The sequence below is a fragment of the Pongo abelii genome, chromosome 2, assembly GCF_028885655.2.
Source record: "Pongo abelii isolate AG06213 chromosome 2, NHGRI_mPonAbe1-v2.0_pri, whole genome shotgun sequence".
NCBI lineage: Eukaryota > Metazoa > Chordata > Mammalia > Primates > Hominidae > Pongo > Pongo abelii.
In genome coordinates this window covers 116,084,202-116,106,925 of record NC_085928.1, presented here as the reverse complement: position 1 = coordinate 116,106,925, position 22,724 = coordinate 116,084,202, and the positions used below count along the sequence as shown (strand labels likewise).

Sequence of the window (22,724 nt, the reverse complement as noted above, 5' to 3'; positions counted from 1 at the left end):
AGCCAAGATCACACCACTGCACTCCAGCCTGGGCGACAGAGACCCTGTCTCAAAAAAAAAAAAAAAAAAGTTACTAAAATGATATTTTACATTTCCTTTTTTGCATGAAGCTTTTGAAATTTGGTGTGCATTTAATACTTATAGTTCTGGGCATGCTTCAAGTATGCAAAGGTATACATGGGCTTGCAGCTACTGTGTGGGATAGTGCAGCTCTGGATGTGCTCCACATGGTGACAGGACAGCTGTAGCTGCCCCAAACATCATGTCTTCACAGCTGTATTCAAAGGCAGGGATCAGAGGGTGACACTGGGCAGAGAGTCTCTCCTCACACACCTCTTGCTCATCAGGGAGAAAAATACTGGCCTATCCCTCCCCTACCCCACACACCCCCAACAGGCTACCACTTGGTCATATGGTCAATTCCGGTTGTAGGAAAGGCTAGGGTAGGGTCTGGCTCTTTCATTCTATCTAGAAGGAGGCCAGCAAGGAGGAAGGTAGTTGGGGAAAGTTTTAGGGCAGCACAGCAGCGTCTGCCTCATGTAGAGTACGGAGTGGCCAATCCTCTGAGCTGTATGTGCCTCATCACTCTCCCTGGCCTGCCCATGGCCGAAATCACTGACAACTCATGGAACCCTTTACCATTGGATCAAAATGTAACCTCAAAAGCCCGCCCAACAGTAGGTTGCAAGCAGTGACAGTCTATATGATTGTCAGCATACGTGACTTATATGCAGACTGAATTTGTGGACTAGAGTTAAACTTCTTGAGAGCAGGGCCACATCCTTCATTCTCTCTGTGGCACCTACAGCACTGCTTGTGCTCAAGGGGAAACTCAAAGCAGTAAGAATGTTTTCTCCCTTAGCCCAACTGAATGTTGCAGTTTCTCCATGGGGAGAAATCAAAGCCCCTTACCTTTGTTCTCTGACTCCTTAATGTCCAATACAGGCTAGGACAACCTTAGGCCCCTCGCCTGTGGGCCTCTTTATAAAGGGTCACCTGTTATCTTTTGCTTTATTTTACTCATGGGGTCTATTCCCAAGTACTTCACAAACACATAATTTGCAGGGTAGAACCAGAACATCAGCTGTGTCACCCTCATTTGGAAGAGCAAAGGAATTTATCCCCCTAAGCCCTTCTAGGCAGCACAGACTTATCGTGGACTCAGAAGCCAGCAGGCTCCTTCTCTCTGGCTCTGACACCACGTGTAACTGTCCCTGAGCCTTCTCAGACAGAGCTGCTCCAGCTGCACCAAGAGTAGGCCCCAGTTGCATAATCAGTTGTTAAAAATACTTGGCTTCCAGCCGGGCGTGGTGACTCACGCCTGTAATCCCAGCACTTTCGGAGGCTGAGGCGGATGGATCACATGAGGTCAGGAGTTAGAGACCAGCCTGGCCAATATAGTGAAACCCCATCTCTACTAAAAAAGAAAAAAACACAAAAATTAGCTGGGTGTGATGGCGCACACCTGTAGTCCCAGCTACTTGAGAGGTTGAGGCATGAGAATCACTAGAAACCAGGAGGTGGAAGCTTCAGTGAATCAAGATTGCACCACTGCACCTCCAGCCTGGGTAACAGAGTGAGACCCTGTCTCAAAAAATAAAAAAACAAAACTTAACTCTGGAGCAAATTAAACCAAATTAAGAAGGAATGGGGTTGGCATGAGCTCCTACTTGTGTTTACTTGCGAGTCCCAGGAAAATCCGGGTCCTTGGTCTTGTTGTTTGTCTGTAAGACAGCGTGTGCTTGCCTGAAGTGCATCTGCATTTCTCAGGTAAAAAGGACAGCCACAGGGAAAACTGCTTAGGGGGATAAAAGAAGAGTAAGAATGTGGGGTTGTATTTCTTTTTGGTCTTTTTTTCTCTGTTGGGCTTTGTGTTTATTTATTTTGGCTTATAATACAGCACGTTGTATATATAATTTTGTAGCTTCTTTAAAATTTCTACATTACAACATAAATATTTCATTCTTAAAAATGTATGTGCATACCATTTTAAATGACTGTATAATATTCTATCTGGGTAGACCAGGCACGGTGGCTCATACCTATAATCCCAGCACTTTGGGAGGCTGAGGCGGGAGGATCACTTTAGGCCAGGAGTTGGAGACCAGCCTGGGCAAACATAAGACCTCATCTCTACGAAAAAAAAAAAAAAAAAAAAAACTGGCAAATTTTTTGCCAGAACCGCAATTTACTCGAGCATTTTCCATGCCTTAGCACAGTTGCTTTTAGTTTTTCAATTATAATTAACTCTTCTTAGATAAAGGATTTAAAAAAAAAATCCTTTCCTATTCTACATGAGAATTTGAACTTTGGTTAACTTTCTAGCTCTGTTTTCCTTGAGATCTCATAGAAGTGGACTATCAACAGTTTTACTAGGCAACATTGCTTATGTAAAAATGGCCTTTGCTTGAGAAACTGCGTCTGAACTGAGAAAACCATAACTACCTGGGAGAAGTCTTCCTCAGGGCCTCCTTGAGTGCAGTGACTCCTCCTGGACATGCCTCCTACCTACTAAGTTGTTACAGGAGATACTTTTGTAGGGCATATGAGGTTTTGAAGCCAGGGTCATTCTTTTGTCTGTATGATGTGGATCTCAATTCTTTTTTTTTTTTTTCTTTTTTTTGAGACGGAGTGTCGCTCTGTCGCCCAGGCTGGAGTGCAATGTTGCGATCTTGGCTCACTGCAACCCCCGCCTCCCGGGTTCAAGTGATTCTCCTGCCTCAGCCTCTTGAGTAGTTGGGATTACAGGCACCTGCCACCATGCCCGGCTAATTTTTGTATTTTTAGTAGAGACGGGGTTTCACCAGGTTGGTCAGGCTGGTCTCGAACTCCTGGCCTCAGGTGATCCACCTGCCTTGGCCTCCCAAAGTGTTGGGATTACAGGCATGAGCCACCATGCCCGGCCAGATCTCAACTCTTTGTGCCTGGGCTGTAACCTGGTTGGGAGGCAAAGAGACCCTCTCCTGGACAGCTGTGTGAACTGCTGTATGGACTGCTACATGGTCTTCCATTGAGAGGAGCACCTCCCGCCACTGTGTGTCTCCAGGCTGACTTCCCTTGGCTCATGATGGTCTTATAAGTCTGAATGTTTAGTGGTATCAAAGAAGACCCTTGGTGGATTTGGCATCCTACATTTAGGATTATTTCCTTAGGAGAACTTCACCAAAGTAGAATATCTGGGTCCCATACTATGGGCTCCTTAATACAGATATAAAGTCAAGTCTATTTCCCAAAGAGTTGTATCACCAGGTTTCACCAGCTGTGCAATGAGGCAGCCATTTCTAGGTACTCTCACCAGAATTTTTTTTAAATTTTGTAGATTTGATCATAAAAATTGGTTTCTTGTCATAATTTACAGTTTTAAAAAATCTTAAACTATAGGTTTGGGAACTACTAGCATTTCCTCTTTTGTGAACTGATGCTTTCTTTTGCCTAGCAAAAAAGTTAAATTGCAAGTAAACGGGATTTATAAATTTTAAATTGCAAAGGGCAACCAGATGTAAAAGGCATTTCCCCCGTCCCTGTTCTAAACTGCTTTTTCTGCTCTTCTAGGTCTACGAGGCCCTTCTCCCCCAGTACGCCAAACTCGAGCAGAGAATCTTGTCTCAGACCCGGGGGCCTCCGGAGTGAACAGGCATCCCTGTTGCCCCTGCCTGCCCAGATTTACTGACCCCACTTGGAGACATGGCCCCAGACAGCAGGGATCCTCTTCTCTGTTCTGAACAGCTCTTCCTGCCCCTACTGACTCCTTGGAGTGTCCGGGACCATCTTAAAGCCGCCCTCAGCACATCTGCCTGAAGATAGATAGGCACTCCTGCCCTTGTGCCCATGTGCCCCAGGGCAGGAAAGCATCTCTCTTTTCCTGTCTTTTATCTCAGGAGGCAGGACAACACTGAGACTGGGATATGTCCAATAAAAACTATGACTTTTCCCCTTGCAGAGGCAGAATTAAAGCTAATCTAGGGACTCAAATCAGCAGAATGGGGGAGACAAAGCCCTGTCTCACCCCCTAACCTCATCCTATCTCTTTCTCCAACCCTGACTGTCTGCCCACTCCTCCGCAAACTGTGACCCACAGCCGCCCCCACCCCATACCTTGATCTACCATCCATCCTCTCCCCCAATCGAAACCCCACAGTCTCTTCTCTTCCATACCCTGCCCTCCTTGTTTCAGCTGTCTGAGGTGCCTCCTAGGGCCTCTCTTACTTGCCCCATGCTCACCCTCTCCATGCTGTCCCCATTCTCTCCTTTCATCATCTCTCCTCTCCCCCTCCTTCATCTCTCCTCCCTCCCCAAACTCACTTGGCATAATTCACAACCTCCCACCCAAACAATGGGCCTGGTGGACGTGCTTCCTGTGCCCTGCTTTTAGCTATGCCCACAGATCACTGAGAGGGACCATCTCCCAAGTGGTGCAGCTTAGAACTTCTCTCCCTTTTTCTCCCTCATTCCCTCTCTCTTCTTGCAGTCCAGTTGCTGAAGAAGTTGTGTCATTTCTCTGGAAGAATTTCCAAAATTCTGGATTTCTTTTTTATTTTGGAGTATTTCATCAGCTGAAAAGTTGTGATTCTCACTTTTAGTTTTCTTCCTATATTTGTATAGTGAGTTCCTTTTTCCTTCCTCTTTATCCCTCCTGTTTTACTTTATACCTCTCTATTCCTTGCTCAAATTATTGCAAAAGCCTCTATAGAAAGTCCTCTGTGATCTGACTCCTGCAGACTCTTCCAGATTTTTCTTCTGCCCAAGGCCTTTACTGAGCTCAGGACTCCAGCTAAATCAAAATACTCATGTTCTCACCCAGAGTGACAAAATCCTGCAGATAGGTTTGAGACCTGGTGGGTCAGAGCAGTAGCTAGTGGGAAGTTAAAAGGAAGGGGCTTAGAAAATGAATGGGACCAAAGGCATCACTTGTGATGGAGATGAAACCATCTTGAAAGGGAGTGGTGTCTTTGGAGGCATGGTGGGTGAAAGGGGGCAAAGGAAGCAAGAGGTTAAAGATAACGGCCCATTAGATACAACAGCAAGCCGAAGATTCCGAAGAAGACAGACAACTCCCCCTAGTACCACCTAGATGTTACTTTTTAAAGACATTTTACATTATTGGCCAGCAGAAAAAGGCTGTCTTGGACCACGAGACAGTAAACTGTAACAAAACACTTCAACATGAATTTGAAAATAAATAATTGTGGATATAAAAGAACACCAGAGATCAGAAATTCAAAAACTCAGAATAAAAATGAAAAAGCTACAAGCATATATGAGAAGAGAACTGACTGAACTTGGGAAATAATTTGAACAAAAAGATAAATCTTCACAGATATGAATACTAAATTATATCTTAATGAAAATAGATATGGTCACAAGTACATTAAGGCACATAGAAGGTAGGAGTAAGAAAAGCTAAGACTCTCTCCCTCTCCCTCTCCGTCTCCCTCTCCCTCTCCCTCTCCTTTTTTTCGGTCTCCATCTGTTGCCAAAGCTGGACTGTACTGCCGTGATCTCGGCTCGCTGCAACCTCCCTGCCTCGGGCTCCTGTGATTCTCCTGCCTCGGCCTGCCAAGTGCCTGGGATTGCAGGCGCGCGCTGCCACGCCTGACTGGTCTTTGTATTTTTGGTGGAGACGGTTTCACCATGTTGACCTGGCTGGTATCTAGCTCCTGGCCTTGAGTGATCTGCCCGCCTCTGCCTCCCGAGGTGCTGGGATTGCAGACGGAGTCTCGCTCACTCAATGCTCAATGTTGCTCAGGCTGGAGTGTAGTGGCGTGATCTCGGCTCTCTACAGCCTCCACCTCCCAGCCGCCTGCCTTGGCCTCCTAAAGTGCTAAAATTACAGCCTCTGCCCTGCTGCCACCCCATCTAGGAAGTGAGGAGCGTCTCTGCCTGGCCACCCATCGTCTGGGATGTGAGGCGCCCTTCTGCCCGGCCGCCCCGTATGGGAAGTGAGGAGAGCCTCTGCCTGGCCGCCATCCCATATAGGAAGTGAGGAGCATCTCTGCTAGGCCGCCCATCGTCTGGGATGTGAGGAGCGCCTCTGCCCGGTCGCCCAGTCTGGGAAGTGAGGAGCGCCTCTGCCCGGTCACCCCGTCTGGGAGGTGAGGCGCACCTCTGCCCGGCCGCCCCGTCTGGGAGGTGAGGAGTGCCTCTGCCCGGCCGCCACCCCATCTGGGAGGAAGTGAGGAGCGCCTCTACCTGGCCACCGCCCCATCTGGAAAGTGAGGAGCGCCTCTGCGCGGCCACCCCGTCTGGGAAGTGAGGAGCGCCTCTGCCCGGCCGCCCCGTCTGGGAAGTGAGGAACGCCTCCCCCTGGCTGCCGCCCCGTCTGGGAGGAAGTGAGGAGCGCCTCTACCTGGCCGCCCCATCTGGAAAGTGAGGAGCACCTCTGCCCAGCCGCCCCGTCTGGGAGGTGAGGAGTGCCTCTGCCCGGCTGCCTCCCCGTCTGGGAGGAAGTGAGGAGCACCTCTGCCCGGCTGCCCCGTCTGGGAGATGAGGAGCACCTCTGCCTGGCCGCACCATCTGGGAAGTGAGGAGCGCCTCTGCCCGGCCGCCCCGTCTGGGAAGTGAGGAGCGCCTCTGCCTGGCTGCCACCCCGTCTGGGAGGAAGTGAGGAGTGCCTCTGCCCGGCCGCCCCGTCTGGGAGGTGAGGAGCACCTCTGCCTGGCCACCCCGTCTGGGAGGTGAGGAGCGCCTCTGCCCGGCTGCCCCGTCTGGGATGTGAGGAGCACCTCTGCCCGGCCGCCCCGTCTGGGAAGTGAGGAGCGCCTCTGCCTGGCTGCCCCGTCTGGGAAGTCAGGAGCGCCTCTGCTCAGCCGCCCCGTCTGGGAGGTGAGGAGCACCTCTGCCTGGCTGCCACCCCGTCTGGGAGGAAGTGAGGAGCGCCTCTGCCCAGTCGCCCCGTCTGGGAAGTGAGGAGCGCCTCTGCCTGGCCGCCCCGTCTGGGAGGTGAGAAGCGCCTCTGCCCGGCCGCCCCCTCTGGGAGGTGAGGAGCACCTCTGCCTGGCTGCCACCCCGTCTGGGAGGAAGTGAGGAGCGCCTCTGCCCGGCCACCCCGTCTGGGAGGTGAGGAGCGTCTCTGCCCGGCCGCCCCGCCTGGGAGGTGAGGAGCGCCTCTACCTGGCCGCCCATTGTCTGGGATGTGAGGAGTGCCTCTGCCCGGCCGCCCCATCTGGGAAGTGAGGAGCGCCTCTGCCCGGCCGCCCCGTCTGGGAAGTGAGGAGCGCCTCTGCCCGGCCGCCCTGTCTGGGAGGAGAAATTCTGCCTTGGGATGCTCCATGCTCTCTGAAACATGTGCTGTGTCAACTCAGGGTTAAATGGATTAAGGGCGGTGCAAGATGTGCTTTGTTAAACAGATGCTTGAAGGCAGCTTGCTCTTTAAGAGTCATCACCACTCCCTAATCTCAAGTACCCAGGGACACAAACATTGCGGAAGGCCGCAGGGACCTCTGCCCAGGAAAACCAGAGACCTTTGTTCATGTGTTTATCTGCTGACCTTCTCTCCACTATTATCCTATGACCCTGCCGTATCCCCCTCTCCGAGAAACACCCAAGAATGATCAATAAATACTTAATTAAAAAAAAAAAAAAAAGAAAAGCTAAGAGAAGCAAAACAAAGCAATATTAAAGGAAGAGCCATAAAGACCCAGAAATAAAATGATAGATAAAGAAGATTGGCAAAGAAAAGATGATACAGGTAAAATTGGAACTCATGAAGACAAAAGATAAGACAGTGGAATAGAGTTAATATTTAAAATTCAAATATTAAAACACAAATAAATCCCAAAGAACTTTTGGAAAACAAAAGAAAACCTGAAACTTTATCTTGAAAGGGTCTATCTTGTTACTTAGAATATTGACTCAGAATGATTAGCTCTGAGACATAGCCTACCAACTATACTTTGAAGCCAAAGAAAAAGAACTATGTAAGCCTCTAGGCCAAAAGACCTAGTCTCTTACAAAGGAAAGATCTGGTTGGCCTAAGACTTCTCAACAAAGCAAGATAGCAATGGGGCAACCTTTTCAAGAAACTCAAAGTATGAACTGAGGATTTCATATTTCGCCAAGCTGTCCTTTAAGTATCAAGGATATAGGAAGAAGTTTTAATTACACAAGAGCCCAGGGACTATTATACTCACAACTTCTTCCTTAGAATTCTACTAAAAGACAAGCTTCATCCAACTAGATGATTGGAGAAACTTGAGCAAAAGGACTGGACATGACCATTGAATATCTTTGATTGTAGACCTGAGGCCAAATGGAAGTGGGGATAAGGGTGGAAGAACAGTATTAGTCCATTCTCACACTGCTATAAAGATAGTACCCAGCTGGGAATGGTGGCTCATGTCTGTAATCCCAGCACTTTGGGAGGCTGAGGCAGGAAGATCACCTGAGGTCAGGAGCTCGAGACCAGACTGGCCAACATGGTGAAACCCCGTCTTTACTAAAAATACAAAAATTAGCTGGGTGTGGTGGTGCACACCTGTAATCCCAGCTACTTGGGAGGCTGAGGCACAAGAATTGCTTGAACCCGGGGGCAGAGATTGCAGTGAGCCGAGATTGTGCCACTTCACTCCAGCCTGGGTGACAGTGAGACTCTGTCTCAAAAAAATAATAAAGATAGTACCCAAGACTGGGTAATTTATAAAGAAAAGAGGTTTAATTGACTCACAGTTCCACATGGCTGGGGAGGCCTCAGGAAACCTACAATCATGGCAGAAGGTGAAGGGGAAGCAAGGACCTTCTTCACATGGTGGCAGGAAAGAGAGAGCATGAACCCACAAGAGAGCAAGCAGGGAAAACTGTCTTATAAAACCATCAGATCTCGTGAGAACTCTCTATCATGAGAACAGCTTGGGGGAAACCACCCCCATGATCCAGTCACCTCCCACCAGGTCTCGCCCTCAACACCTGAGGATTACAATTCAAGATGAGATTTGGGTGGGGACAGAAAGCCTAATCACATGAAATAGTATCAAATTGTATATGCTTTGACAAGGCAGAAGTAACAAAACAAAAAAGAAGGGAAAGAAGAAGAGGAAAATACAAAGAACGTGTTGCTTAGGCAATATGTAGAAATCAAAGAGTGTTATTTAAAGTTAACAAACCAAGTATATGAAGTGTAAGTAAGGAAAAAGGGAGATTTAGAGCATTAAAGGTGTACTATACTATTAATAGTATAGAATACATAGTATAATTACTAGAATAAAAATGTAAATCATCAATGCTCAAAGAAACAATAATAAAGGCAGTAGATTACAGTGAAAAACATGCAGTAAATGTACCATCATACAGTAAATATATTAAGTCCAAGCATATAAGTTAAATCAGTACATGTGAAAGGACTTACCTATTAAAAGGAATATCAGATTGGCTTACAAACCAATGTCTTATTGTCTGTTATTTATAAGAGACACATCTAAAATAAGTGATTCAGGAGAGGCTAAAAAAAAGAGATGGGCAAAAATAGACCAGACAAGTAGGACCAAAAAAGGCAAAGATTACAGTATCCATATCTGAAAAGGTAGAATTCAGGAAAAATTAGACAAGGCAATGAAGGATACATTAAAATGCTAAAAGCCACAATTCACAATGAGGATATACTACTTATGAGTGTTAGAGCTTCAGTTATCTGGTTTGTCAACTTTAAGTGATATTCTTTGGCTCCTACCTATTCCCTGTACAACAAAGAGCTCTTTGTACTTTCCTCTTTCTCTCTGCCTCCTTTTTCGTTGTTTCCGTTGTGTTACTTCTGCCTTGTCAAAGCCCATAACATTTGCATAACAAATTATGCAAGGAAAAATGAATAGAAACCCAGAAATAACAGAGAAATTTAAAACACCTCTGTCTCATCCAAGACTGAAGTTAAGGAGACAAAAAATACATATAACGATATAAGTGATCTAAATAATAGTATCTATAAAGTAGATCTAATGAATATATGTTGAACTTTCTACCTTGATAATAGAGAATATTACTCTAGGGCAAGCGTGATGGCCCACACCTGTAATCCCAGCACTTTGGGAGGCTGAGGCAGGTGGATCGCTTGAGCTCAGGAGTTCGAGACCAGCTTGGGCAACATGGTGAAACCTCATCTGTACAAAAAAAAAATACAAAAATTAGCCAGGCATGGTGGCAGGATCCTGTAGTCCCTAGGAATTTATGACTCTTCTAGGAATCAAGATTGTCCCACAGCAGCCTCACACACCTGGCATATCAGTGATTAAACTCATTGGGAGCTATCTCAAAAACAATTGTGAGTGAGGCTTTTGGTACGTAGAGTAGACTCCAATCAGACACATAAAACCCACAGTACATTTTAGGAAGCTATACTAATGGCATTAACCTGGATTAAAAGGGACTAAATGTTAAAAGACCCTGGACCCCCAACTTTCTATGGGCAACAAGCAGGCATAGTTGCTCAAAAGACAGTTTCTAGGCCAGGCATGGAAGCTCATGCCTGTAATCACAGCACTTTGAGAGGCCAAGGCGGGCGGATCATGAGGTCAGGAGTTCAAGACCAGCTTGGCCAAAATAGTGAAACCCCATCTCTACTAAAAACACAAAAATTAGCTGGGCATGGTGGTGCATGCCTGTAGTCCCAGCTACTTGGGAGGCTGAGGCAGGAGAATCGCTTGAACCCAGGAGGTGGAGGTTGCAGTGAGCCGAGATCTCGCCACTGCACTCCAGCTTGGGCAACAGAGTGAGACTTCGTCTCAAAAAAAAAAAAAAAAAAGTATATGTATCAGGCCGGGCGTGGTGTCTCATGCCTGTAATCCTAGAACTTTGGGAGGCCGAGGTGGGTGGATCACCTGAGGTCAGGAGTTCAAGATCATCCTGGCCAACATGGTGAAACCCTGTCTCTACTAATAATACAAAAAAAATTAGGCGGGCGTGGTAGAAGACGCCTGTAATCCCAGCTACTCAGGAGGCTGAGACAGGAGAATCACTTGAACCTGGGAGGTGGAAGTTGCAGTAAGCTGAGATGGCAGCACTGTACTCCAGCCTGGGTGACAGAGCAAGACTCTGTCTCCAAAAAAAAAAAAAAAAAAAAAAAAATATATATATATATATATATATATATACACACACACACATATACACATGTATATATACATATATACATATATATGTATGTATCAGAAAAAACGCAAATACACTTTAAGCATATTTTAAAATGCTTACTGACAAAAATCAAAGAGTTTGATAAAATTCTGTGTTACCATGGTTGTGGAGAAATAGGCATTCGTATACATTTCTGGTAGGAGTGCAATTTTGTGAAACTCCTAAGGAGGGAAATTGGGCAACATCAACAAAACTAAATGAGTATGACTTAACCATTCCAATAGGAATCTGCACAAAGACACAATTCCAACATACAAGACAACATATGTATAAGGTTATTGTGAAATTATTGATAACAGCAAAGTGCTTGGGAAAGGCACATATACATTAATATAGGACAGATTGAATAGATTATAATGCATCCACACAATAAAAAAGAATGAGGAAGATCTCTATGTACCAATGATGGGTAAATTCCATAAACAAAGGCCAATTCTCTACTTAGTTCTTTTTATTCCCCTTAACAAAGTTTTATAGTTTTTAGTGTATATCTTACACATATTTTGTTAAATTATTTGATATTTCAAAAATGTTTTGTGATAAAATGTGTGACATTTATCATTTTAACCATGTTTTGTGATAAAATATATGACATTTATCATTTTAACCATGGAAAAGTGTTCATTTTTTCAATTGTTTTTACTAGCATTTAGGACTATTCCATGGTATGTTGAATTATTCATTGCGAACATATAAAGATCAAATTCAGTAGCATTAGGTATATTCACAATATTATGCTACCATCACCACCACACATTTCCAAAACCTTTTTATCATTCTAGACTGAAACTCTACTCACTAAACAATAACTCCTATTTTTCTCTCCCCAGCCCCTGATAACCGCTATTCTTTCTGTCTCTATGGATTTGCCTATTCTAGGTTTTTCATATAAGTGATATCATACATGTGTCCTCTTGTTTCTGGCTTATTCCACTTCGTGTAATATTTTATTAAATATTACATGTGCAAAATAGTTAATGTTTTAATGTTTTAAACTTAAAGGTTCATTCACATTGTAGCAAGGCTGAATAATATTCCACTGTGTTTATATACCACATCCTCTTTATCCATTCATCCATCAGTGGAAATTTGAGTTGTTTTCACCTTTTGGTGATTGTAAATAATGCTGCTATGAACATTGATGTACAAATATCTGAGTCCGTGCTTTCAATTTTTTGGGTATATGCCTAGAAGTGGAATTGCTAAATCATATAGTAATTCCGTTTAACTTTTTGAGGACCCACCACAGTTTTCCACAGCAGCTGCATCATTTTGCATTACCAGCGGTAATGCACAGGGATCTAGTTTCTCTACATCCTTGTCAACACTTGTTATTTTTCTTTTTATATATATATATATATATATATATATATATATATAAAATAGCCATCCTTATGGATGTGAAGTGAAATTTCATTGTGGTTTTGATTTGTGTTTTCCTAATGACTAGTGATGTTAAGCACTTTTCATGTTCTTATTTGCCGTTTGTACACATTTAATTGTTTTGATGCTGTTGGAAAAGTGTTTCATTTTTTCAATTGTTTTTGCTAGCATATAGAGATAGTCTATGGTATATGGAATTATTTGCTGCTAACATATAAAAATCATTTTTTTTTTAGATGGAGTCTCGCTCTGTTGCCAGGCTGGAATGCAGCGGCACGATCTTGGCTCACTGCAATCTCTGCCTCCTGGGTTCGTGTGATTCTCCTGCCTTAGCCTCCTGAGTAACTGGGATTACAGGCACCCCCTACCATGCCCAGCTAATTTTTGTATTTTTAGTAGAGAGGGGATTTCACCATGTTGGCCAGGATGGTCTCAATCCCCCAACCTTGTGATCCACCTGCTCAGCCTCCCAAAGTGCTGGAGTTAACAGGTGTGAGCCACCACGCCCAGCCATAAGAATCAATTTTTGTTTGATTTTGTGTCTTGCAACTTTATTAAATTCACTCACTAGTTATGGTAGTATTTTGTATTAGTAGGATATATAGGGTTTCTATCCATCATGTTATGTCATCTATAAAAACAAAGACAGTTTTCTTCTTTTCAATCTGTAAGCATTTTATTTCATTTTCTTGCCTTACTGCAATGGCTAGAATGTCTAGTATAATGTTGAATAGAAGCAGGGAGAGCAATAATCCTTGCCTTGTTCCTGATCTTAGGGGACAGCATTTTATCACTAACAGTGTGTGTGTGAATACGCCCTCCATCGGGCTAAGAAATTTCCCTTTCATTTCTTGCTGGAGGTGGGGAGGAATATTTAAAAAGAATGTGTAGGTTTGTCTTGAATTTTGGTAAATGTTTTACATGTATGTGTTATGGTTTTGGTATTATGTGTTCCTTAAATATTTGATTGAATTCACCAGTGGAACCATCTTAGTTAGATGTTTTCTTTGTGGAAATTTTAAGTTAAAATTCAATTTACATAAAAATATATGGCCCTTCAGATTTTGTACTTCTTTTTGTGTCAATGTTAATAATACATATCTTTCAAAGAATCTCCTTTTTTTTTTTTTGGTAGAGATAGGGTTTTGCCATGTTGTTGGTAGCAAGCCCTAACCCTGTCATAAACAGACCTTAAAGAAACTGGCCATAAACAGGATTTCTGCGGGAATGTGACATGCTCATGATGGCTGTCATGCACACTGCTAAAAGTTGTTGGTTAACTGGAGCAGGGCAAGGAACACCTGGCCCCTCCCGGAGCAAAAAACTGCTCAAACCACAAATGATAGCAGGAAAGGCCTGTGCCTTGACAGCATGTTCTTGCTACAGATAATCAGCCAGAGCCTGTTTCTCTGCTCCTCGCTGAGATTGCTTTGTTTCCCATAAGGAATGCTTTTAGCTAATCTACAATCTATCAAAGCCATGCTTATATCACTGGCTTTCTGTCAATAAATGTGTGGGTCAAGCTCTGTTTGTGGCTCTCAGCTCTGAAGGCTGTCAGCCCCCGATCCCCACTTTATACTGTATTCCTGTGTCTTTGTCTTAATTCCTCTAGCGCCGCTGGGTTGGAGTCTCCACAAGCAAGCTGGTCTCGGCAAGTGATGCCCAACACAGGGGCTCGAACCTGGGTCGAAGGGTCGCTGGAGCAATGGTTAGAAAATGTGGAACTATGCTGGAAGACACCCGAGTACTGTTAAAGCAATCCTCATGGTGAGTAAGAAGGGGAGCTCAGAAGCATCAGGGTAACAATGGGACAAGGGTCGAGCAGGCATGAGGCTTATTTGAGTCTGCTTCGACATCTCCTCAGAAAAGGAGGAGTGAACGTTAGCACTAGCTGACTTACGCAGCTTTTTAGTGCAGTAGAAATTTATTGCCCCTGGTTTCCGGACCGAGGAACTATGAATGTAGAGGTCTGGGAAAAGGTAGGCAGCACACTGAGAAAGGCATATAAGGATGGTGCTGGGGATATTCCTATAACTGGTCAGTGTGGGCTCTGGTTCATTCCACCTTGGAGCCTTCCCACACAGATGATGATGAGGAGGAATCAGAGGAAGAAGGAGAGTCTAACGAAGTAACAGAAGAGGTGACAGAGCAGGTTTGCTTGCCAGCTAAAGCAGCAAAGTAGGGAGAGCTTTGTCCCTACCCCTCTACACCCCCTCATTATTTTGAAGAAAAGGAGTGGCCTGACCCTCCGAATCTTTCTTTTCCAGAGGACACTGGGTGAAAAGTAGTTGCCCCAGTGACTGTTTGAGCAGCGCCTCGAGCAACCGCTCTCAGTTCTATTCAGGCAGGAATCCAGCAAGCCAGACAAAAGGGTAATATGGATGCTTGGCAGTTTTCTGTTAGAATACACCCACCTGATCAACAGGGAAATATTATGGCTACATTTGAGTCTTTTCCTTTTAAAATACTTAAAGAATTTAAACAATCTATTAATCAACATGGACCAAGTTTTCCTTTTGTAATGGGACTGTTAAAGATTGTTGCTGTCTCCAGTCAGATGATGCCAGTGGGACGGCAGGATCACTTCTAGGTAGGTCTAATTTACATTTAAAAGGAGTACAAGTACAAACAGGAGTCATTGATTCAGATTACAATGGGGAAATTCAAGTTGTTATATCTGCTTCTGTTCCCTGGAAAGCAGAGCCAGGAGAGTATATAGCACAACTCCTGATTGTGCCATATGTGGAAATGGGGAGAAGTTAAACTAAACAGACAGGAGGATCTGGAAGTACAAATAAGCAAGGGAGAGCAGCTTACTGGGTAAATCAAATTACTGATAAACGTCCTACCTGTGAAATAACTATTCAGGGAAAGAAATTCAAAGGGTTGGGAGATACAGGAGCGGATGTTTCAATCATTTCTCTACAGCACTGGCCATCTGTGTGGCCAATTCAATCTGCTCAATTTAACATAGTTGGAGTTGGTAAAGCCCCTGAAGTATATCAAAGTATTTATATTTTGCATTGTGAAGGACCCAATGAACAATCTGGGACTATTCAGCCAATTGTAACTTCTGTACCTATAAATTTATGGGGGAGAGATTTATTACAGCAATGGGGAGCACAAGTTCCCCATTACATAGAACAATTATATAGCCCTCAAAGTCAGCATATGATACAAGAGATGGCGTATGTGCCTGGCATGGGATTAGGAAAAAATTTACAAGGGTTAAAGAAACCACTTCAAGCGGAAGGAAAAAATTCTTGTCAGGGTTTAGGGTATCATTTTTTATGGCGGCCATTGTTAAGCCTCCAGAACCTATACCTTTAAAATGGTTAACAAGTAAGCCAATTTGGATAGAACAATGGTTGCTGAGTAAAGAAAAACTGGAGGCTTTAGAGGTCTTAGTTACTGAACAATTAGAAAAAGGACATATAGTTCTAATATTTTCCCCCTGGAATTCTCCAGTCTTTGTTATTTTATTTTATTTTATTTTTTTAAGACGGAGTCTTGCTCTGTCACTCAGCTAGAGTGCAGTGGTGCGATCTTGGCTAGTTGCAAGCTCCACCTCCCAGTTTCATGCCATTCTCCTGCCTCAGCCTCCCGAGTAGCTGGGACTACAGGCACCCACCACCACGCCCGGCTAATTTTTTATATTTTTAGTAGAGACAGGGTTTCACTGCATTAGCCAGGATGGTCTCGATCTCCTGACCTTGTGATCCACCCACCTCGGCCTCCCAAAGTGCTGGGATTACAGGTGTGAGCCACCGTGCCCGGCCCTCCAGTCTTTGTTATTAAGAAAAAATATGATAAATGGAGAATGTTGACAGATCTTAGAGCCATTAATTCAGTTATACAACCTATGGGAGCATTGCAGCCTGGACTGCCTTCTGCTGCTATGATTCCAAAAAATTGGCCTTCAATAGTCATAGATTTAAAAGACTGTTTCTTTATTATCCCCTTAGCTAAGCAAGACTGTGAATGGTTTGCATGTACAATTCCTGCGGTAAACAACCTGCAGCCTACTAAGCGTTTTCATTGGAAAGTGTTACCACAAGGCATGTTAAATAGTCCAACGATTTGTCAGACTTATGTAGGACAAGCAATTGAACCTACTTGTAAAAAATTTTCACAGTGTTACATTATTCATTATATGGATGATATACTTTGTGCTGCCCCCACTCAGGAACTATTACTCCAATGTTATAATCACTTGCAAAACTTGATTTCTCATGCTGGTTTAATTATAGCTCCTGACAAAATTCAGACTACTACTCCTTACTCCTACTTGGGGACCTTAGTAAATGACACTACCATTGTGCCACAGAAAGTAACCATACATAGGGATCAATTGAAAACATTGAATGACTTTCAAAAATTACTGGGAAACATTAATTGGATATGACCTGCTCTAGGCATTCCTACCTATGCCATGAGTAATCTCTTTTCTATCCTTAGAGGAGACCCCAGTCTCACAAGCCCTTGGCAATTAACAAAGGAGGCTGAGGCAGAGTTACAGCTAATTGAAAAGCAAGTGCATAAAGTTCAAATAAATAGAATAGATCCAGAAAAGATCCAGAAAAGATTGATTTTTCCAACTCAGCATTCACCTACTGGTGTTATTGTTCAAGAGCAAGATCTTGTAGAATGGCTTTTTCTTCCACATACTAATTCATGGACTCTAACTCCTTATTTGGATCAAATTGCTACTCTGATAGGAAATGGGAGAACTGAAATTGTTAAAGTACAGGGATATGATCCTGGAAAAATTTTTGTTCCCCTTACAAAGGCACAAATACAAAAAGCCTTTATAAATAGTCTTGATTGCAAACCCATTTAACTGATTTCATAGGTGTTCTTGATAATCACTTTCCAAAGACAAAATTATTTCAATTTTTGAAATTAACTAATTGGATTCTCCCTAGAATAACTAAATTTAAATGAATTGAAGGTGCTGAAAATGTTTTTACAGATGGGTCTAGTAATGGTGAAGCTTCTAATTCTGGATCAAAAAGTAAAGTTTTCCAGATGCCCTATACTGCAGCTCAAAAAGCAGAGCTTGTAGTTGTAATTGAGGTGCTGACTGCTTTTGAGATGCCTGTCAATGTAATTTCTGATTCTTCATATGTGGTTCATTCCACACAATTAATTGAAAATGTTCAGTTACAATTTCATGCAGATAAACAACTGATGACTTTATTTACCCAATTGCAAACAGCAGTTAAGAGTAGAATGCACCCTTTTTACATTACTCGTATTAGAGCTCATACACCTCTTCCAGGACCTTTGACTGCAGGAAATCAAATTGCTGATCGCCTAGTTGCTATGGCATTATCTAATGCTAGACACTTTCATAATTTAACTCATGTTAATGCCTCTGGTCTCAAACGCAGACACAGCATTACCTGGAAAGAAGCTAAAGCTATTATCCAGCAATGCCCAACTTGCCAAATGGTGCATTCCTCATCTTTTACAGGAGTAGTTAATACTTGAGGATTGGAACCTAATTCTCTTTGGCAAATGGATGTCACACATGTTCCCTCATTTGGGAGACTAGCTTATGTACATGTATGTGTAGATACATTTTCTCACTTTGTTTGGGCTACATGCCAAACAGGGGAATCTTCTGCCTGTATTAAACAGCATCTTCTGTAATGCTTCGCATTCATGGGCATTCCAGCTTCAGTTAAAATGGACAATGCTCCAGACTATACTAGCCAAGCTCTAGCTATATTTTTCTCTATATGGAATATTAAACACATTACTGGCATCCCATATAATTCACAAGGACAAGCCATTGTGGGAAGAATGAATCACTCCCTAAAACAACAATTACAAAAGCAGAAGAGGGGGAACAATGATTATAAGAATGGTGATTATAGGACTCCACACATACAACTAAATCTAGCATTATTAACTTTAAATTTTTTGAGCCTGCCTAAAGGCTGGATGCTACCAGCAGCTGAACAGCATCTACAGAAACCAGCTTCAAAGAGAGAAGTAGAACAACTGGTTTGGTGGAGAGATCCGATAACAAAAAGTTGGGAAATAGGTAAAATAATAACATGGGGTAGAGGTTATGCTTGTGTTTCTCCAGGCCAAAACCAGCAGCCAATTTGGATATCATCAAGACACCTGAAACTTTATTATGAGCCAGATGCTGAGGAAGAGATTTTGGGAGGAACCCAAGGACCCCCCACTTGCAGCCATGTTGAGACTGACAATAAGTCCGCCTTTCCTGCTTGTAGTGGGTGATTTAAAACTTGATCTCCCTAATCATCATGGGACTTGTCAAGAATGTAGGTTGTTTCTTGCGTGAATTCTTCCTTGTATAATACTGATCATTCTATTTTAGTGGTAAGAGCCCAAGAAGGAGTATGGATACCTGTAAAGCTTTCCAGCCCTTGGGAAGCCTCTTCTGTGCATATTATTACTGAAATTCTTCAAAAGATTCTGAGACGCTGTCAGTGTTTCATTGCTACTTTAATTTTAATCATTATGGGATTGATTGCTGTCACAGCTACTGCCGTGGCAGCTGGAGTTGCTTTGCATTCCACAGTACAAACAGCAGACTATGTAAATAATTGGCAGAAAAATTCTACTTTGCTGTAGAATTCCCAAACTAATATAGACCAGAAACTAGCTAATCAAATCAATGATCTCCAACAAACTGTAATGTGGCTCCAACAAACTGTAATGTGGCTAGGAGATTGAGTAGTTAGTCTAGAATATAGAATGCAGTTACAATGTGATTGGAATACTTCTGATTTTTGCATTACTCCTCATCTGTATAATGAAAGAAAGCATGAGTGGGAAAGAGTTAAAAAACATTTGAAAGGTCATACTGGAAATTTACTTTAGATATTACACAACTGAAGGAACAAATATTCCAATCTTCTCAGGCACATCTGAAACTAATGCCAGGAACTGAAGTGCTTGAAGGCGCTTCAGATGTATTAGCAGCTATTAACCCCTTAAAATGGATCAAGACACTTGGAGGCTCTGTGATTTCAATGATGACTGTGCTTTTAATTGGTGTTGTTTGTCTTTGTATATCAAATTGAAATACAAATGAAATTGGTCATTTGTACATCTGCAAATGTGGATCCCGAATCCTGCGAGAAGTAGCCTACTGTGACAAAGCTGCCTATGCTTTTATCACTTTGCAAAAACAGAAAGGGGGGACATGTTGGTAGCAAGCCCTAACCCTGTCATAAACAGACCTTAAAGAAACTGGCCATAAACAGGATTTCTGCAGGAATGTGACATGCTCGTGATGGCTGTCATGCACACTGCTAAAAGTTGTTGGTTTACTGGAGCAGGGCAAGGAACACCTGGCCTCGCCCAGAGCAAAAAACTGCTCAAACCACAAATGATAGCAGGAAAGGCGTGTGCCTTGACAGCATATTTTTGCTACAGATAATCAGCCAGAGCCTGTTTCTCTGCTCCTCGCTGAGATTGCTTCGTTTCCCATAAAGAATGCTTTTAGCTAATCTACAGTCTATAGAAGCAATGCTTGTCCCTGGCTTTCTGTCAATAAATGTGTGGGTCAAGCTCTGTTTGTGGCTCTCAGCTCTGAAGGCTGTCAGCCCCCAATCCCCACTTTATACTGTATTCCCGTGTCTTTGTCTTAATTCCTCTAGCGCTGCTTGGTTTGGTCGCCATGACTGAGCTGGTCTTGGCACCATGTTGCTCAGGCTAGTCTTGAACTCCTGCAATCCTCCCACAAAGTGCTGGGATTACAGGCATGAGCCACCGCACCTGGCCACAATCTTCCATTTTAACTTGTCAAATTTATTAGCATAAACTTGTTTAAATATTCTTTTATTATCCTTGCATGTCTGTAGTACTTGTAGTGAAAGAATTCCCTTTCATTTCTGAAATTGGTCATTTGTCTTTTTTCTGAATCAGACTAGCTAGAAGTTTATCAATTTTATTGATCATACTTTTTTTCTATTTTATTGATTTCCATTCTTTATTATTTACTTCAGGTTCAATTTATTCTGCTTTTCCTAGCTTTGCTTTTCTTTTCTTTTTTTGAGACAGAATCTCGCTCTGTAGCCCAGGTTGGAGTGCAGTGGCATGATCTTGGCTTACTTCAACCTCCGCCTCCCAGTTCAAGCAATTCTCCTGCCTCAGCCTCCTGAGTAGCTGGGACTACAGGCGCCTGCCACCACACCTGGCTAATTTTTGTATTTTTAGTAGAGACAAGTTTCATCATGTTGGGCAGGCTGGTCTAGAACTCCTGACTTCAAGTGCTTCGTCCACCTTGGCCTCCCAAAGTTCTGGGATTACAGGTGTGAGCCATCATGCCTGGTCAATGTTTTTAGCTTTTCAAGGTGGAAATCTACATAACTGATTTAAGACATTTCCTCTTTCCTAACATAAGCACTTAACATTATCAGTTTCATTGTATGCACTGCTTTAACTGCATCCCATAAATTTTCATATGTTCTGTTTCCATTGTCATTCTGCTCAAAATGTTTTCTGATTTCCTTTGCTATTTTTTGTTAATTCTTAGGTTAATTCCCAATATTAGGGGATTTTCCAGATAACTTTTTGCTAGAATTTTGTTTTGTTATTTAATGTCATCTGTGTGGTCTAAGAATATGCTCTGCATAAATTCAAGATTTTAAAACTTACTGACATTTATTTTTTGGCCCAGCATATAGTTTAATTTTGGGGGATGTTTTGTGTGCATTTGAAAAAAAATGTGTTTTCTCTCTTGTTGAGTGTTCTGTAAATGACAATAAGGTCGAATTAGATTGATGGTGTTGTTCAAGTCTTTTATGTCTTAACTGATTTTCTGTATACTTGTTATACCAATTACTGAGAGAGCAGTAGTAAAATCTCCAACCATAATTGTGTATTTCTTCATTTTTCCTTTTAGTTTTTTCCATTTTTCTTCATATACTTTGAGGTTCTATTACTTGGACATACATATTTGGGACTGTTATATTTTCATGATGATTTGACCCACTTATCATGAAATGTTCCTCTTTTTCCCTGTTAATATTCACTGTTCTGAATACTGTTTCCTGATATTACTATAGCCCCTCCACCATTTGTTAGATTAGTATTTGCATGTTATATGTTTCTTTAAATCATTTAAATTTTAACCTTCTTGAACTGTAAACACTGTCTTTTGGTTGGAGTGTTTAGAGTCCATTTACATAATGTAATTATTGATGTGGTTTCTTTAAATCCCACATCTTACTATTTGTTTTCTATTTGTTCCAGCTGTTCATTGTCCCCTCCCCTTTTACTGCCTTCTTTTGAGTTATTTGAGTATTTTTTGTTATCTCATTTTATCTCCACTCCATATATTGGTTAGATCTCTGTGATGGATAATGTTAAATGCTGCTCAGTTTCCTCTTCAAGAAGTCATTATTGTTTCCCTTGCTGGGAGACCTGTTGACAGATAGCTTTCTGCTGACAGACCCTTCAGGGATTGCCACAGTTGCAGAGAGCTACCTTGCTCAAGGTCATTTGCCTTCCCAAGGTGGCTAACATCCAGTGCTGAATGCAAGAATATTAAGGTCTGACCATCTCAATCCAACTCAGCACAATTCTGAAGAGTCATTCTAGCTCTGTAGCTTCATGTGGGCTTGGCCAAGGCTATTATTGGACTAGCATAACAACCTGGTTTCTCATACTGCCCACCCCTGCTTGTGTCACCTTCCTTCTACAGGTATTTGTCCCAAGAGCACTCCTTAATAAACATCCTTCACACTGAACTCCATCTCTGCTCATGGGAACTCAACCTGCAACAGCTTCTTTGTTTTAGTTTTTAGTGGTTGCTGTAGGCATTGCCAATATGCATATTTTAACCTATTACAGCTGTGTTAGTTTGCTAGGGCTGCCATAACAAAATACTACAGACTGGGTGGCTTAAACGACAGACATTTATTTCCTCTTAGTTCTGGAGGCCGGAAGTCCAAGATCAAGGTGTTCACAGATTTGGCTTCTTCTGAGGCCTCTCTTTTTTTTGAATTTTTTATTATTATACTTTAAGTTCTAGGGTACTTGTGCACAACGTGCAGGTTTGTTACATAAGTATACATGTATTTGGTTTACTGCACCCATTAACTCATTATTTACATTGGGTATTTCTCCTAATGCTAGCCCTCCCCCAGCCCTCCACCCCATGACAGGCCCTGGTGTGTGATGTTCCCCTCCCTGTGTCCAAGTGTTCTCATTGTTCAATTCCCACCTATGAGTGAGAA

At 42.8% G+C, this 22,724-nt stretch overlaps 1 protein-coding gene across 6 annotated transcripts in view; it reads left to right on the top strand.

The window, feature by feature from the left end:
- Positions 1–21,360, top strand: part of XYLB (xylulokinase) — a 77,623-nt gene extending 56,263 nt beyond the window's left edge. For 2 of the 6 annotated variants that reach the window (XM_054550336.2, XM_063721583.1), the window contains exons 20-21: positions 14,111–14,265; positions 18,596–21,360. In XM_054550336.2, the coding sequence (XP_054406311.2) occupies positions 14,111–14,265; positions 18,596–18,650 (210 nt within the window). In that variant the 3' untranslated portion in view covers positions 18,651–21,360. 6 annotated transcript variants of the gene reach the window in all.
- Positions 21,361–22,724: the final 1,364 nt, after the last annotated feature.